At 46.4% G+C, this 19074-nt stretch overlaps 1 protein-coding gene across 4 annotated transcripts in view; it reads right to left on the bottom strand.

Annotated features, from left to right (window-relative positions):
• Positions 1-5487: 5487 nt before the first annotated feature.
• Positions 5488-19074, bottom strand: part of LOC134966143 (uncharacterized) — a 72924-nt gene continuing 59337 nt past the window's right edge. For 3 of the 4 annotated variants that reach the window (XM_063942668.1, XM_063942667.1, XM_063942669.1), the window contains 3 exons: positions 16010-17120; positions 13233-13313; positions 5488-5704 (listed from right to left, as the gene is read on the bottom strand). In XM_063942668.1, coding sequence (XP_063798738.1) covers positions 5681-5704; positions 13233-13313; positions 16010-17120 — 1216 coding nt within the window. In that variant the 3' untranslated portion in view covers positions 5488-5680. The remainder of the gene's footprint in view (positions 5705-13232; positions 13314-16009; positions 17121-19074) is intronic. The other variant, XM_063942670.1, reaches the window with a different exon arrangement.

Raw genomic sequence — 19074 nt, 5'->3', positions numbered from 1 at the left:
TCTGAAACTCTCCTGGCTGAAGCCAGGGCCAATAGCATGGTTACCTTCCATGTAAGGTATTTTAAATCTACCGATTTTAGAGGCTCAAACCAATGAGATTTGAGAAAATTCAAAACTACGTTCAAATCCCACGGTGCCACTGGAGGCACTATTGGGGGTTGTCTATGTAGTACACCTTTGACAAAAGTTTGTACTTCAGGCACTGATGCCAATTCCTTCTGGAAGAAGATTGATAAGGCCGAAATTTGAACTTTAATGGACCCCAATTTTAGGCCCATAGACAATCCTGCTTGCAGGAAATGTAAGAATCGACCCAATTGAAATTCTTCCGTTGGAGCCTTCTTGGCCTCACACCACGCAACATATTTTCGCCAAATGCGGTGATAATGTTGTACAGTCACTTCCTTTCTAGCCTTAATCAAGGTAGGAATAACTTCCTCTGGAATGCCCTTTTCTTTTAGAATCCGGCGTTCAACCGCCATGCCGTCAAACGCAGACGCGGTAAGTCTTGGAACATACAAGGTCCCTGCTGAAGCAGATCCCTTCTTAGAGGTAGAGGCCATGGATCCTCCGTGAGCATCTCTTGAAGTTCCGGATACCAAGTTCTTCTTGGCCAGTCCGGAGCCACCAGTATTGTTCTTACTCCTCTTTTCCGTATAATTCTCAGTACCTTTGGTATGAGAGGCAGAGGAGGGAACACATACACTGACTGGTACACCCACGGTGTTACCAGAGCGTCCACAGCTATTGCCTGAGGGTCTCTTGACCTGGCGCAATATCTGTCCAATTTTTTGTTGAGGCGAGACGCCATCATGTCCACCTTTGGTCTTTCCCAACGGTTCACAATCATGTGGAAGACTTCTGGATGAAGTCCCCACTCTCCCGGGTGAAGGTCGTGTCTGCTGAGGAAGTCTGCTTCCCAGTTGTCCACTCCCGGGATGAACACTGCTGACAGTGCTATGACATGATTCTCCGCCCAGCGCAGAATCCTTGCAGCTTCTGTCATTGCTCTTCTGCTTCTCGTGCCGCCTTGTCGGTTTACGTGGGCGACTGCCGTGATGTTGTCCGACTGGATCAACACCGGCTGACCCTGAAGCAGCGATTTTGCCAGGCTTAGAGCATTGTAGATCGCTCTTAGCTCCAGTATATTTATGTGAAGGGACGTCTCCAGGTTTGACCACACGCCCTGGAAGTTTCTTCCCTGTGTGACTGCTCCCCAGCCTCGTAGGCTGGCATCCGTAGTCACCAGGACCCAGTCCTGTATGCCGAATCTGCGGCCCTCTAACAGATGGGCACTCTGCAACCACCACAGGAGAGACAACCTTGTTCTTGGTGACAGTGTTATCCGCTGATGCATGTGCAGATGCGATCCGGACCATTTGTCCAGCAGATCCCACTGAAATGTCCGTGCATGGAATCTGCCGAATGGAATCGCTTCGTAAGAAGCCACCATCTTTCCCAGGACTCTTGTGCATTGATGTACTGACACAGTTCCTGGTTTTAGGAGGTTCCTGACAAGTTCGGATAACTCCCTTGCTTTCTCCTCCGGGAGAAACACCTTTTTCTGAACCGTGTCCAGATTCATTCCCAGGAACAGCAGACGAGTTGTCGGGGTCAATTGAGATTTTGGAAGATTCAGAATCCACCCGTGTTGCTGAAGCACTACCTGGGATAGTGCTACACCGACTTCCAGCTGTTCTCTGGACTTTGCCCTTATCAGGAGATCGTCCAAGTAAGGGATAATTAATACGCCTTTTCTTCGTAGAAGAACCATCATTTCGGTCATTACCTTGGTAAAGACCCGAGGGGCCGTGGACAAACCAAACGGCAGCGTTTGAAACTGATAATGACAGTCTTGTATCACGAACCTGAGATACCCTTGGTGTGAGGGGTAAATTGGGACATGCAGATAAGCATCTTTTATGTCCAGGGACACCATGAAGTCCCCTTCTTCCAGATTCGCTATCACTGCTCTGAGTGACTCCATCTTGAACTTGAATTTCTGTATGTACAGGTTCAAGGATTTCAGGTTTAGAATAGGTCTTACCGAACCGTCCGGCTTCGGTACCACAAATAGTGTGGAATAATACCCCTTTCCCTGATGTAGGAGGGGTACCTTGACTATCACCTGCTGAGAATACAGCTTGTGAATGGCTTCCAAAACCGACGTCCTTTCTGAGGGAGACGTTGGTAAAGCAGACTTTAGGAACCGGCGAGGGGGAGACCTTTCGAACTCCAACATGTAACCCTGAGATATTATCTGCAGGATCCACGGGTCCACTTGTGAGCGAGCCCACTGATTGCTGAAAATCTTGAGTCGACCCCCCACCGCTCCTGAGTCCGCTTGTAAAGCCCCAGCGTCATGCTGATGGCTTTGTAGAACCCGGGGCGGGCTTCTGGTCCTGGGCAGGGGCTGCTTGCTGCCCTCTCTTACCCTTTCCTCTGCCTCGCGGCAGATAAGACTGTCCTTTTGGTCGCTTGTTTTTATAGGAGCGAAAGGACTGCGGCTGAAAAGACGGTGTCTTTTTCTGTTGGGAGGGGGTCTGAGGTAAAAAAAGTGGATTTGCCGGCAGTTGCCGTGGCCACCAGGTCCGAAAGACCGACCCCAAATAATTCCTCTCCTTTATATGGCAATACTTCCATATGCCTTTTGGAATCCGCATCACCTGACCACTGTCGCGTCCATAAACTTCTTCTGGCAGATATGGACATCGCGCTTACTCTTGATGCTAGAGTACAAATATCCCTCTGAGCATCTCGCATATAAAGAAAAGCATCCTTTAATTGCTCTAGAGTCAATAAAATACTGTCCCTATCCAGGGTATCAATATTTTCAGTCAGAGAATCCAACCACACTACCCCAGCACTGCACATCCAGGCTGAGGCTACTGCCGGTCGCAGTATAACACCAGTATGTGTGTATATACTCTTCAGTGTAGTTTCCAGCCTCCTATCTGCTGGATCCTTGAGGGCGGCCGTATCAGGAGACGGCAACGCCACTTGCTTTGATAAACGTGAGCGCCTTATCCACCCTAGGGGGTGTTTCCCAGCGCGCCCTAACCTCTGGTGGGAAAGGGTATAATGCCAATAACTTCTTGGAAATTAGCAGTTTTCTATCTGGGTTAACCCACGCTTCGTCACACACGTCATTCAATTCCTCTGATTCTGGAAAAGCTACAGGTAGTTTTTTCACCCCCCACATAATACCCCTCTTTGAGGTACCAGCAGTATCAGAGATCTGCAAAGCCTCCTTCATTGCCGTGATCATATAACGTGTGGCCCTATTGGAAAATACGTTTGTTTCTTCACCGTCGACACTAGATTCATCTGTGTCGGTACCCGTGTCGACTGACTGAGGTAAGGGACGTTTTACAGCCCCTGACGGTGTCTGAGACGCCTGAGCCGGTACTAACTGGTTTTCCGGCCGTCTCATTTCGTCAACTGACTTTTGTAATGTGCTAACATTATCACGTAATTCCATAACTAAAGCCATCCATTCCGGTGTCGACTCCCTAGGGGGTGACATCACCATTACCGGCAATTGCTCTGCCTCCACACCAACATCGTCCTCATACATGTCGACACACATGTACCGACACACAGCAGCCACACAGGGAATGCTCTAATCGAAGACAGGACCCTCTTAGCCCTTTGGGGAGACAGAGGGAGAGTTTGCCAGCACACACCAAAAACGCTATAAATGTATATAAACAACCCTAGGTGGTGTTGTTTTTGATATAAGCGCTTTTAATATATCAATATCGCCAAATTATGCCCCCCTTCTCTTTGTTACCCTGTTTCTGTAGTGCAGTGCAGGGGAGAGTCCTGGGAGCCTTCCTCACCAGCGGAGCTGAGCAGGAAAATGGCGCTGAGTGCCGAGGAGAATAAGCTCCGCCCCTTTTTCGGCGGGCTTTTCTCCCGGGTTTTAAGAAAACTGGCCTGGGTTAAATACATACATATAGCCTTAATGGCTATATGTGATGTATTTATTTTGCCACTAAAGGTATTTAATATTGCTGCCCAGGGCGCCCCCAGCAGCGCCCTGCACCCTCCGTGACTGAATCAGTGAGACGTGTAGCAACAATGGCGCACAGCTGCAGTGCTGTGCGCTACCTTCATGAAGACTGAGGAGTCTTCTGCCGCCTGCTTTCCGGACCTCCGTCTTCAGCGTCTGTAAGGGGGATCGGCGGCGCGGCTCCGGGACGAACCCCAGGAGGACCTGTGTTCCGACTCCCTCTGGAGCTAAGTGTCCAGTAGCCTAAGACTCCAATCCATCCTGCATGCAGGTGAGTTGGAAATCTCTCCCCTAAGTCCCTCGATGCAGTGATCCTGTTGCCAGCAGGATTCACTGAGATTTAAACCTAAAAAAAACTTTTTCTAAGCAGCTCTTTAGGAGAGCCACCTAGATTGCACCCTTCTCGGACGGGCACAAAAACCTAACTGAGGCTTGGAGGAGGGTCATAGGGGGAGGAGCCAGTACGCACCATGTGATCCTAAAAGCTTTATTTAGATGTGCCCTGTCTCCTGCGGAGCCCGCTATTCCCCATGGTCCTGACGGAGTCCCAGCATCCACTAGGACGTTAGAGAAAAACATGGTGCCACAATAAATTTTATGTCATTGCTTATTTGGATTCAGCATAAAAAAAATAAAAAATAAAGTATACCCATCAAAACTTGGGGCAAAACGGTTATTGGTCATCGCCACATACAGTACTGTGCGAAAATTCAGGGCAAAGAGTAAAACAACTGCTCCTCAGATCTCTCTGGGACAGTGAAAGTGATCACTTGCTGTATAGTGTTCATTTACTGCACAAATGTTAAATACTCACTTTCTTTTTAAAAGTATTGCGCAACGTGAAACTACAATATTTAGTGAATGGCAAAAGTATATGGTTAAATAAAAGTATTGTAGCAAAAGTACACTTGCTTGTCGTAGTCCTTTAGACCAGGATGTGGTCAAAATCCTGGTAGTCAGGACCCCAACTGTCAGAAGACAGACAGCAGAATCCGGATGGATACCGGGTTGGGGTGAGACATTAGGGGGCAGAGACGTGCAGTAGGGTGAGGCAGAGCATCTCCTGTTATACTCAAGAGCGTTGACTATAAAAATGATCTGAAAAATACAAAGAATGTATTATAGATATCTTCTTTGTATTATTATAATCATTTTTACAGTGATAACTCTGGAGTAAAAAGTCTATGGCAGGTGAGGCGCCTACCTTTTCTTTCCACTTTTAAAGGATATCCATGATCGAGTCCAGATGGTTAAATCAAATTAGATTAGATAGTAATTAAGTCACCTGTGTGAGAGCAGGGATATCCTTAAAACCTGGTCTGTAATGTTAGCGTTTGGGATACTCTGCTCTGTGATATTTTCTTTACTATAAATACTCCAAAATAAAATAAAAAGATCAACCTGGTATTTTTACTAAGTATCAGGAAAATTGACAGAATGAAACATACACAAAAAAGACGCCAACACCAGACTGTGGAAAACTGTCTATATTTACATGCATTTCCAAAATATTGACTAAAGAATGATTTATATAAAGTTAATAGTAAATCCAAAACGTTGTATCTGGTGAATGGACATGTCCAACGTAGAGATGAAAACTGCACTCAGTATGCTTCAGGCGGCCAGGAAAATGCAGCCAGGCGAGCTGGGGACAGGAGTCACAAGTTACCACATCTGCTCCACCTGCTTCTGTCACAACAGATGGAAGAGAAGACGGATTACAAATTGTTACAAACTGTAAAAATCTATAAATGTTTATTTACACATAATCTGGAGATTTCTCACAGATACACTGGACTGAACATCCTAGGTATGGAAATAGCGTTTCACTTTGACACACGCTTAGACCATGTTTATTTCCCAACTCATTTCTTCTAAGTACTCATCAGGTCATCCTGCTTCTGCAAATGCACTGGTCTACTTAGTATCTTAAGGTGTGTACACACACAGTGAGATTCTTGCTATGTCCGATTTTCTATTTCCCTTGAACTCCCCCAGAGCCCAGTTAGCACAGATAGTCCAAATCTGTACTATCTGTGCTTGAGATTTTGTGTATGCACGATTTTGACTAAGTGCCAATTTTGACTATACTTTATACTAGATAGTACACTAGATAGTCAAGATTGACCTGCCTGCACAGTCTATCTAGCCTTACGATACCGACCCCACGGGAGCGCGCATCGGGATCGAATCTGTATCGCAAGCTGCCTTACACCTCGAGATATGCACTAACATTTCATAAGATTTTGACTGTGTGTACACACCTTTAGTTTTCATAAATTGAAAGACACACACACACACACACACTAAAGGTGCATACACACTTGCCAAGAAAGTAAACAATGACGCTCATTTTCACGCTTCCTGAGCGACGTTGTTTACTTCCACGGCAAGTGTGTATGCCGCCACCAAGCGATAAGTGGCTCCGCGGGTCGTTAACGACCCTCGCTGTCAGCCGTGCATGCAGCTCAATTTGGACTGTCATATTGCTCAGTAGGTACGCACTGCCGCCAACCGCCCGGCCCGGGAGGGGCAAACAGTAGGCAATGTCGCTCATAGAGCACATCGTCTAGTGTGCACCCACCTTTAAATGCTACCTGCAGTATTAGCCATGTGTAGCACAACACGTAGGCTGCAGTACGGACATAGGGGAAAGGCTGGACAGGACGGGGTGACTACTAACAATCGTGGTTGCCCGAGATCGCATTCTAGGGTATGTTTAGTATTTTTTTTCAAACTGGTAGATTTACTAAAGGCAAACAAGGGATTAAATGACAATATAAATTGCAGAACACATCCAAATATGCAAACAGAAATAAATACACCATCAAACCAACTCGGAAATACTTTCAACAGAAAAAAATATATAACAGAAATGTACTGAGAATCGTGTTTTTAAACACAGAGCAAACTCAGGACAAAGCACAGCTCTCAAATAGACGTTCCCCTCTGCAGCGTTAGCAGAAGCCTGCATAGATCAGTGTGATCTGTATAACACTTCTCTATGTAAAAGTAATGAAAGTGTTAAAGACCCCCCCACCTCCCTGACTTTTACTGAAAGCTATCTACTTCGCACGCACAGCCCAGGGGGGCAGGAAATAGGCTGGACCTCAGTCCAGGTCTGGGGTACACCGGAGAAAGGGGAACCCGTTAATGGGGACGGACCCCACTTGGTGGTGGTGGGGGGGTGTATTAATGCTATGGATGTAGTGACTCTGTCAAGTGTATCCCCTGGCTGTGGCATTACCCCCTGCTAGTGGAGCTAGGTACTTTTCTAAAAATATGGAGGACCCCTAGTCATCCCCCACCCCTCTTCCTTGTATTTTTAGAATCAGGGCCGGCTCAAAGAGCTCGGGGCTGGTTATACTTGTGGGGACCACACACTTTTTTTTTTTTACTTCTGATTAACTATTTCTTTACTTTTACACATCGAGAAGCACTGTACAGATCAGACTGAAATAAGCAGGCTTCTCCAAACAAGCTGATCACAGGCTGGGCTATATATATATATAAAACACAAATGAACGCTCACACGAATAAACACGAATGCATACATAACCGTAAAACACAATTTCGTCAAAGATAATTCTTAGTAAATTTGAGTGTTTGATCTTGAAAAACTCTGGCCTACCCCAGCGATGCCAACCATGTTTCTCAGTATATTTACCCCGCTGGCTGCAGTACTGAGAGAAGAGAGACTGGATGTGAGGGCTGCAGTACAGACAGAGGAGAGAGACTGGATGAGAGAGCTGCAGTATGACAGAGGAGAGAGACTGGACGAGAGAGCTGCAGTAGTGACAGAGGAGAGAGACTGGATGTGAGAGCTGCAATACAGACAGAGGAGAGAGACTGGATGTGAGAGCTGCAATACAGACAGAGGAGAGAGACTGGATGTGAGAGCTGCAATACAGACAGAGGAGAGAGACTGGATGAGAGAGCTGCAGTACAGACAGAGGAGAGAGACTGGATGTGAGAGCTGCAGTAGTGACAGAGGAGAGAGACTGGATGTGAGAGCTGCAGTATGACAGAGAAGAGAGACTGGATGTGAGAGCTGCAGTATGACAGAGGAGAGAGACTGGATGTGAGAGCTGCAGTACAGACAGAGGAGAGAGACTGGATGAGAGAGCTGCAGTACAGACAGAGGAGAGAGACTGGATGAGAGAGCTGCAGTACAGACAGAGGAGAGAGACTGGATGTGAGAGCTGCAGTAGTGACAGAGGAGAGAGACTGGATGTGAGAGCTGCAGTATGACAGAGAAGAGAGACTGGATGTGAGGGCTGCAGTATGACAGAGGAGAGAGACTGGATGTGAGAGCTGCAGTACAGACAGAGGAGAGAGACTGGATGAGAGAGCTGCAGTACAGACAGAGGAGAGAGACTGGATGAGAGGGCTGCAGTACAGACAGAGGAGAGAGACTGGATGAGAGAGCTGCAGTACAGACAGAGGAGAGAGACTGGATGTGAGGGCTGCAGTACAGACAGAGGAGAGAGACTGGATGAGAGAGCTGCAGTACAGACAGAGGAGAGAGACTGGATGTGAGGGCTGCAGTACAGACAGAGGAGAGAGACTGGATGAGAGAGCTGCAGTACAGACAGAGGAGAGAGACTGGATGAGAGGGCTGCAGTACAGACAGAGGAGAGAGACTGGATGAGAGAGCTGCAGTATGACAGAGAAGAGAGACTGGATGTGAGAGCTGCAGTACAGACAGAGGAGAGAGACTGGATGAGAGAGCTGCAGTACAGACAGAGGAGAGAGACTGGATGAGAGAGCTGCAGTACAGACAGAGGAGAGAGACTGGATGTGAGAGCTGCAGTACAGACAGAGGAGAGAGACTGGATGTGAGAGCTGCAGTACTGACAGAGGAGAGAGACTGGATGTGAGGGCTGCAGTATGACAGAGAAGAGAGACTGGATGTGAGGGCTGCAGTACAGACAGAGGAGAGAGACTGGATGAGAGAGCTGCAGTACAGACAGAGGAGAGAGACTGGATGAGAGGGCTGCAGTACAGACAGAGGAGAGAGACTGGATGTGAGAGCTGCAGTATGACAGAGGAGAGAGACTGGATGTGAGAGCTGCAGTACAGACAGAGGAGAGAGACTGGATGAGAGAGCTGCAGTATGACAGAGGAGAGAGACTGGATGTGAGAGCTGCAGTACAGACAGAGGAGAGAGACTGGATGTGAGAGCTGCAGTACAGACAGAGGAGAGAGACTGGATGTGAGAGCTGCAGTACAGACAGAGGAGAGAGACTGGATGTGAGAGCTGCAGTACAGACAGAGGAGAGAGACTGGATGTGAGAGCTGCAGTATGACAGAGGAGAGAGACTGGATGAGAGAGCTGCAGTATGACAGAGGAGAGAGACTGGATGTGAGGGCTGCAGTACAGACAGAGGAGAGAGACTGGATGTGAGGGCTACAATATGACAGAGGAGAGAGACTGGATGAGAGAGCTGCAGTATGACAGAGGAGAGAGACTGGTTGTGAGAGCTGCAGTACAGACAGAGGAGAGAGACTGGATGAGAGAGCTGCAGTAGTGACAGAGGAGAGAGACTGGATGAGAGAGCTGCAGTAGTGACAGAGGAGAGAGACTGGATGTGAGAGCTGCAGTACAGACAGAGGAGAGAGACTGGATGTGAGAGCTGCAGTAGTGACAGAGGAGAGAGACTGGATGTGAGAGCTGCAGTATGACAGAGGAGAGAGACTGGATGTGAGAGCTGCAGTATGACAGAGGAGAGAGACTGGATGAGAGAGCTGCAGTATGACAGAGGAGAGAGACTGGATGAGAGAGCTGCAGTATGACAGAGGAGAGAGACTGGATGTGAGAGCTGCAGTACAGACAGAGGAGAGAGACTGGATGCGAGAGCTGTAGTAATGACAGAGGAGAGAGACAGGACAGCAGGGCTGTAGTACAGACAGAGGAGAGAGACTGGATGCGAGAGCTGTAGTAATGACAGAGGAGAGAGACAGGACAGCAGGGCTGTAGTACAGACAGAGGAGAGAAACTGGACATGAAGGCTGCAGTACTGAGTACTAGATAACATGAATTTCTTCTGCCGGGTGTATGGGTGACAAGCTTGCAGGTGATTTCTCTGAGGTTTTTTTTTTTTTTTAAACAAATGTTTGGGTGGATAACGTGTACAAGATTTCTCTCAATCCCTTTATAAATGACCAATCTCTCTGTGCTGAGTGCAACTTAAAAAATATTGAAGAGGTCAAAAAGCAATTAGCAGAACAATTCCGTTGCTTACAATGGAGAGGCTCAGTAGAAAAGAGGTACATGGCACAAAATTACATGGGCCCCTTTCACCTAGATATGTCTTCTATAATACCAGGGATTTGTATTTTCCTGCTGGTGAAAAACAGGCACACGCCACTATCTGCTAAACTCAAAGTTCATGTGGCATATGCCTCTTTCCACTGAGCACATCAACTCTGTACATGGTGTATTGATGCTGAAGGTGCTTAGAAAACAGAATTTCAAAACACACAAAAAAAACCTGCTTTCTTTTTAGTTCGCTTTGTTGCATTTTTAGGAAAAACACACTTTTTTGGCCACTTTGTGTTAAAAAAGGTGATGTACAGTATTAGAAGGAGCAAAAAGACTAATAGTATCTCCTATTAGCCAAGGTCTGTGACTTTGTGACTCATTTGCTAACGCTGGGTGGAGTCACAATTCTGGGCGGAGTCAAGTCACAGATCTGCCCTAATATATAGGAGAATACATAGGAGACTAGTATATATAGATAATAGGAGAATACTAGTATTATATTATATTTTATATATATATATACATATATATATATATATATATATATATATATATATATATACACATATATATATATATATATATATATATACACACACACACACACATACATACATACACACAGTGAGCGCAGGAGACAGCAGCAACGGCAGTAGGTTAAGGCTCCGTCCAAGCCCTGCTCCCCGCCATTGGACAGATGGCCGCGCAGTGATTGGCCGCCCGTGCAGCTAGCAGCGGAATGATTGACTCCTGCTGGGTCCCGCAGCAGCGAAGAGTTCGGTAAGTTCACTGTGCGTCCCCTGACACTGAGCCCCTCCCGGTACCCGGACTCACCCCCCGTCCCAGCTATATGGAGGAAGCTCGGGATGCTCTGTAGCACGCAAACCAAACCGCTCCTCTGCCCCTGCGTGGTCCTGAGCGGTATCACGAACAACCTCTATATATATGCTCCTGAGGAAGCTGGCAGCAACCAAGACCAGCGATACGCGTCGAGCCTTCATTCCCTGACCACTGGCATCCCATCCACTGTCATTCATTCATCTGACAACAATTGGACTCATACACTCCCACAGGATCCTCACAAGTGCCTACCATCTGGACACCCTGGACCGACACCCCTGCTGCTATTGGATCTTGGCCTGCAATTGAGAACCAAGGGGACTGTGTACTAAGAAACCGGGTAATATCCACAATTTAATTGCATTGAGGACATTTTGGAGGAACGAGCCCTAGTCAGAATTAAGCATCATATGCCTTAATGGGGATAGAAGTTGTCCTACTTGATTACTTGAGAGACTCTCAATCTTTTTAATTCCACCGCTCTGAAGCTTTTACTAGCATCAACATATTTAGGTTTAACTTTTTTTAGTTTATTCTGTAATAAATTTCTGAATTATTTTTTTATGAAAACTCCCTTCCGTTCATTATTTGTAACTCAGACGGCGCCAGTATACTTTTACTCACGAACAACCTCTGCCTACTCTACGTGGCCTAAAGCAACAAATACATAACCGGCCGCTATGTGCGAACATTGGAGCGGGGGCAGCAGCAGTAGCAGGCGGATTGAGCCTGAGGACAAGGGGGACACCCTGCGCATCATCCAGAGGCTGGAGTGGCTGCAAAGCCGCATCACCCGTCACATACAGCGTAACTCACCTCCCCACTATCTTATACTGTATATGTACTACTGTATGCTGCCTCTGTATAACATATACACTACACATACCTCCATCCCACCCACAACCGCCCCCGACACCACCCGCAGCGCCTCCGGAACCCCTCCACCATCCACCGCACCTCCCCTACCCACGCAGCCCCAGCACCTCACCCATCCCCCGCACCACCGGACCCCAACACCACCGGTGGCACACCTGCCCCTGCCCCACCCGCAACGCCTCCGGAACCCCTCCTACATGTGAAACAGCCCTGCACCTGCCCATCCCCCACCCCCTCCAACGCTACCCCAGCCGTAGCACCTACCCACCTCCTCCCACTCCCCCGCCCCTACCTCACCCCCTCCCACATCCACTGCCCCCACTCCCCCACCACCTCCCGAACCCCTCTTCCATCCTCACCACCCCCTCCACCCGCAACATCCACAGACACCCTTCCCCCATACGCAGTCACCCCTGCACACGCTACATTAAGGATGTACAGAGGTTACAGGGGCGTAGCCCCTTCCGACAGAGTGAAGAGCGCCTGTAGGGCGCGATGGATCACCTAGTTAAATAAATAACTGTAACGAGTCACTGTGACCAGAAAACGGCATACTGACTGAATGTTTCCTACTGTAGATATGCAGGAAATGTCTACAGTCAGCCAAGCAACGGCATGCAGGAACCACACACACTCAAAATTACCCTGGCGTTCTGAATCTATAGGTCAGTACTCACTGGCAGATGTGGGGAGAGATGGGTGCTGAGCGTGCGGGGGTAGACGGGGGCGCTCATTTCACCCGCTAAATTGGCCTGCGTGCAGTCCAATCTAGCACCAGCGATAGCGATGCGCGGGGCTGCGCATCGCTATTGCTGTGAGGGGTACACACGGACAGATCACTGCTTAAAATCTAAACAAACTAGTCAGATTGCTTAGATTTTAAGCAGCGATCGCTCTGTGAGTACCCCCCTTTAGATATGGCTTCATAAGATATATATGTTAGTGTGCACGAAGGTATGTACAAATATTTACCTGTTCACACAAATGACAATACAAAGCAAATATTGGAAATGGCTTGGTGGTTTCTATGCCAATTTCTTTCTCCTAACACTAGGCCACTGAAATGCTAGAAGTACAGAATCATGCTGCCATCTCCTATGTCCTTATAGAATAACAATTTGTTCCTCGTGTGTCGTCTATTGCAATAACTCATTGCTGGATTTAACATATTTATTATAAATAATAATCTTAACTACAGATTTATGTGATATGGTTAGTAAATGCAGCTCATCGTACCTCATACGTAGTATTTTCTGAGGAAGTAATTTCATATATAGGGTCTTCATTCTCTGTCTTCAGCTCAGGAAGCTCACAGACCTATTTAGCATAACACAAATAAAGTTATATTAGCTAATTAATTAGAAAACAACAGTGTCAGCATTTATGCATTATATAATTCACCTGATCTTACCCGCACTTACACATCACGTCATTCACCCACTCTTACACATCACGTCATTCGCCCGCACTTACACATCACGTCATTCACCCGCACTTGCACATCACGTCATTCACCCGCACTTGCACATCACGTCATTCACCCGCACTTGCACATCACGTCATTCACCCGCACTTGCACATCACGTCATTCACCCGCACTTGCACATCACGTCATTCACCCGCACATCACGTCATTCACCCGCACTTGCACATCACGTCATTCACCCGCACTTGCACATCACGTCATTCACCCGCACTTGCACATCACGTCATTCACCCGCACTTGCACAACACGTCATTCACCCGCACTTGCACATCACGTCATTCACCCGCACTTGCACATCACGTCATTCACCCGCACTTGCACATCACGTCATTCACCCGCACTTGCACATCATGTCATTCACCCACTCTTACACATCATGTCATTCACCTACTCTTACACCATGTCTTTCACCCGATCTTACCCGCACTTGCACATCACGTCATTCACCCGCACTTGCACATCATGTCATTCACCTACTCTTATACATCATGTCATTCACCCACTCTTACACATCATGTCATTCACCCACTCTTACACATCATGTCATTCACCTACTCTTACACATCATGTCTTTCACCCGATCTTACCCGCACTTACACATCATGTCATTCACCTAATATTACCTGCACTTAATATTAAGGGAGCACCAAACCTCTAATAGGGAAAGTATGTTTTGTTAGGACATTTTATAGAAGAAATCTACCATGGACATCTGCCACCTCAACACCAGGCTGCATTGGTGTAGTCAGAGGATATCCCAGTACATAGGAAATCTGGACAAAGAGTAAGTGGGTCTCACAAAGCTAATGAATGGATGAATGACATGGGAAATATATAAGAAATTACACGCACAATGGTGCAGTATGTTTTTAAAATTACAAATTTTAATGAAGGTGAAGCACACTCACATAGGATGTTGTGATGTAGTAAAACATCACAACCTGCACTCAAAGATAAATGAATCCTCCGGTTCTATTGTTTAAGCCAACACCACTGGCGTCCTTCTGTGTTGCAAGCCACGATTCCGGACCTGTGACATCACTACTTCGGCTTCTCAACCAGTCCACTGGTTGTGATATTTTAGTACATCACAACATCCTATGTGAGTATTTCTTTTACTTATTAAATAAAATTTGAGCTTTTAAAAATACGCTGCACCATTGTGCGCCCCCTGCTTTTTTTCTTCATACCAACAGATCTGGATTTGAGATATAGCTAACAAAGGGATCTGCAGTGTGAAAAGGATGCATCCTGGACTACTATTACCTGCATACTGATCTTTGTGCAAATATATAATTATTTATTGTGATATTGTATACATTCAAGGGGTGTGCAATACGTTTCCAGATGTGCAGTGCTTAGGTAGAGTAGACACGATCTGACTATCTGGTTGTTAACTGTAGTCTCTGACTACAGTTCTTGTGAAACGTCTGGGCACAGAACCGTATATAAGCAGCCCTGTACACAGACAGAAGAAGTCACCATGGTCACTTCCTTCACAAACTCACTATGGAGCTCAACAGAGGCCACTGGAGAATCATGGCCTTCTACGACTACAAGAGTTTTCTGCACGTGTTATTTGCTGGTGTGTTTGCAATTCTCACAATTATAAATTTCACACTGGACAGGAGCACTAGCAAAACGGTATGAATCTATTATCTAACTGGCTGACCAAATCAAACTGGCGTTATTGGTCTAAGAATAAGACCCCGCTCATTACTTTTATGAGCAAGTTCGGTTTCATTTATAATGCCTGTTCCAAAAGAACCCTTTGCGCCCTGTTTCAGGCAGTTCTGCAATCTATCATATTTTGATATTATGGAGCATTAAAAACTGAAGCTGTACATCTATCACATTTTATTTACTTTAAAAAAAATCAAACAAAGCACAGAGATACCATAGGGGCAATCCAATCGCGGGCGAAGGGTGCGAGTTGCTGTTGCAACGGTTGTTAAACGCCAGGGACGGAACAGCATCTCACAAGCCCAGGCGAGCAGTCTTGTGTAAAAAGTTCAAACTTCCGTAAAGTGCGTCTGTTGCCATGCTAACTCGCAGGCGTGAGAGCTTTGATCGCAGCTGATCGACCCAGTATTTAAAATAACGGTTAAATAAAGTATTTCCTTTATCTATAATACGATAATAAAAAACAGGATGGAGTTGATTAAAGTCATCTTCTCCATTAAAAATCCTTTTATCTCTCTGCATTCATCACAACCATATTAGCTTTGTGAAACAGTCCTCCCTACTGCTGTATCTATCTAGCAGGAGCAAAGGAGTGTGGTGAGGTTGGCAGCACTACCAGAATGTCGACAATGGGATTTAAAATGTAAACCTAAGCCTAACCCAGACCTAAAATCATGTGTTGACATTCACAATATCGACGTATCTTTCAGACCATGTCAACGTTATAAACGTTGTCATGACGATTGCATACCTTGAGATTCTTAAGATCTCTGGCATGCACTTGATTACTACATTAAAGCTTTAATTAATCCACAAGATAAAAGGAGGACTTGTTTGGAATTACCTGTTGGTCTGATGTCGGTAAAATAGATTTCTCATAGTCACACTCTGCTGCGATGTCGGCATTCTGTAGCTGGACATCAGCAGCGGCAGAGGATTTCCCATTGCCGTCAAGTATCGCACTGAGGCATTGATGCAACGACGACATATAGCCGACTTTCGCCTTGAGGTTTGCGTGATTCAAAGATACCATTTGAAATAGATTTCTTTCAGACTCCTCAGTCCTATTATCCTTTTTAACCCACATTTTTCTGCGTGGATGCCACGTGTCGTAATAATATTGAAATATGTCTTCAGGACAGATAGCTTTTAGGTCATTCAAATATCGCTCATAGACCTTCAGTGAGCAGGTCTGGGAAAGGATATGGAGAAAGGTTTTAATCTGGGCTTCAACCGTAGTATCCAGGAGGGAGATTCGGCAGTAGAACAAGTTTAGAACCAAATGCATACAGTACCTCAGGTTAGCATGTGGAAAATGGGAACTCAGGTTAATCGGCTGCTGGATATCAGGATTGACTGTCACAAGTTTGACCTTGCCGCTTAGTGTGGGGACAATCTCAGCAAGCAAGCCCGTAAAAAAATCAAAGGCGTCATCCACACCTTTCCTGGCAATGCAATAAGCGCAAGGCGTCCACTCTACTTCTCCCTTTGCCTTGCAGTAGGTGGTGTACAAAGCAAAACTTTGACTAAACTCTAACAAAACATCAATAAAGAGATACTCGGGAAAATTTTGGAGGACGTCTCTCATGGCCGAGGTCATTAGAAAAATGTGCTTCACATGTAGCTTGCCTTCGACAAATACCAGTTTGACCTTTGCTGCGGGGTCGGAAAAGAAGAGAGATTGCAGCTCTCCAAGGACTTGAGTGCGGTCTTCAAACGCGCCAGAGCGAAAACGAAGGAGTCTCTTTAAGTCACTTGGCTCCAGAAACTTCTTAGAGATGTTGTTTGCAACTTGTACTGGTAATCCCACTGCAGGTGATGGCTTGTACTTCTTCTCCGGAGGGGCGTCATTGGTCTCTTCTGCCATGTGGGTATGATGCAAATTGCTTTGGGTGACGATAAGCTTGTCTTTCTGGGGACCCAATGTCAGCTCAATAAATGCTGAACAGTTCTTCCTACATAGAAACAGAAGACAAAAAATACCAAACACATGAAACACTGTCCCTTTAAAACACACACACACACACACAGTGCCAGTCAAAAGTTCGGACACCTTCTTATTCAACTGAATGAGGTGGCGTGTCCAAACTTTTGCCTGGTACTGTATATAAATATTACAATAGATTAGATACTGTATGACCACCATGTGTTAAGACTGTTCTAGTTAGAAAAAGCTTGAGCTGGATATAGAGATTTTTGTTTACTTACTGGAAAATCTCTCTCTGATTCCATCTTGGGGACGCTGCACACTTACTGCTGGGTTAGAGTGTGTGGGTAAGGAGTTTGGCACAGAACCTATAGAAAACCAACTCCTCCCCCTTCCAACCCCTCCCATCTCCAGCCTGACCAACAAGTACCTCAGTTAACGTTTAGCCAAACCGAAAGAGACAAAACAGAACCAATAAACCAGACAAATACACGGGAGGGATCGCAGCGTCCCCCAGATGGAATCAGAGAAAGATTTTACAGTAAGTAAGCAAAAATCCCTATTTCTCTGTCATCCATCTGGGGGACGTTGCACACTTACTGCTGGGATTTCCCAAAGCAAGCTAATTAGAGGAGGGAGACACAGACGGCATAGCAGTCTGTAAAATCTGACGCCCAACAGAGGCAGTCTCCAAACCAAAAGTATGAAACCGATTAAACTTTATGAAAGGTATGCACGGTCGACCAGGTCGCTGCTCTACACAACTGCTCAACAGATACACATCCGCGATCAGCCCAAGAGGCTCCAACAGCTCTAGTCGAATGAGCCCTTATTTGTTCAGGAACAGCAACATTAAAAGATACATATGCCTGTCGAATAGCCGAAGTCACCCAACGAGCCACCGTGTTTTTAGAGGCCGGCCAACCCCGCTTGGGTGCGTCAATCAAAACCAACAATGTATCCGTACGACTAATAGATTTGGTACGAGACAAAAATGAGTAAAGCCCTAACCACGTCCCATAAGACCAAATGGTTATTCTCTCCAGAGGAAGATGGAGTAAACGCCAGAAGTACAATGTCCTGGTTTAGGTGGAAAGCCGACACCACCTTTGGAAGAAACGAAGGCTTCGTACGCAAAACCACTCGATCATCATGAAAAACCAACAAAGGCCGCCTGCAAGAAAGGGCCGCCAACTCCGAAACACGTCTGGCCGAAGCAATAGCCAAAAGGAAAACAACCTTGAGTGTGAGGAACCTTAAGTTCACAGATTCCAATGGTTCAAACGGAGAGCCGTGAGAACCAAATTTAAGTCCCATGGCGGAACCGGGGGAACATATGGCAATTGAATTCTAAGTACTCCCTTGAAGGAATGTCTGGACCTCTGGAATGAGAGCCAATCGTTTCTGAAAAAGCACTGACAAAGCGGAAACCTGCCCTTTAAGGGAGGAAAGTCGTAGGCCTTTGGCGAGACCATCCTGAAGGAAAGACAACAGCCGAGGTAGACTAAATAGATCTGGTGTGAATCTGCGTTTCTCACAACAAGCAATGTAAATACGCCACACCCTGTGATAAATTCCAGAAGTCCCTGATTTCCTAGCTTGGTGCATTGTGTTCACGACTGGACGAGACAAACCTTTTGCTCTTAAAATGCTGGATTCAAGAACCATGCCGTCAAAGCCAAACGACTTAAATCTGGGTGGCGACACGGTCCTTGAAGAAGATCTGGTCGCAGAGATAGGAGGTATGTCGCGCAGAAGTGTGTACCACTGGCGACGCGGCCAATCCGAAACCACAGGAATGACTGGCAGGCCTTCTCGGCAGATTCGTTGAAGTAGACGTGGAATTAGAGGAATCCGTGGAAACACATATCCTAGGTGAAACTGCCATGGAGCTGTCAAAGCATCGATGAGTGTTGCCTGGAGGATCCTGTGTACGCGACCCATATTGAGGGATCTTTTTGTTGAGATGAGACGCCATCAGA

This window comes from Pseudophryne corroboree, chromosome 10 (genome assembly GCF_028390025.1).
Source record: "Pseudophryne corroboree isolate aPseCor3 chromosome 10, aPseCor3.hap2, whole genome shotgun sequence".
Classification (NCBI taxonomy): Eukaryota; Metazoa; Chordata; class Amphibia; order Anura; family Myobatrachidae; genus Pseudophryne; species Pseudophryne corroboree.
The sequence above is the reverse complement of the archived record's forward strand: the minus strand, read 5'-3'. Positions and strand labels throughout refer to the sequence as shown.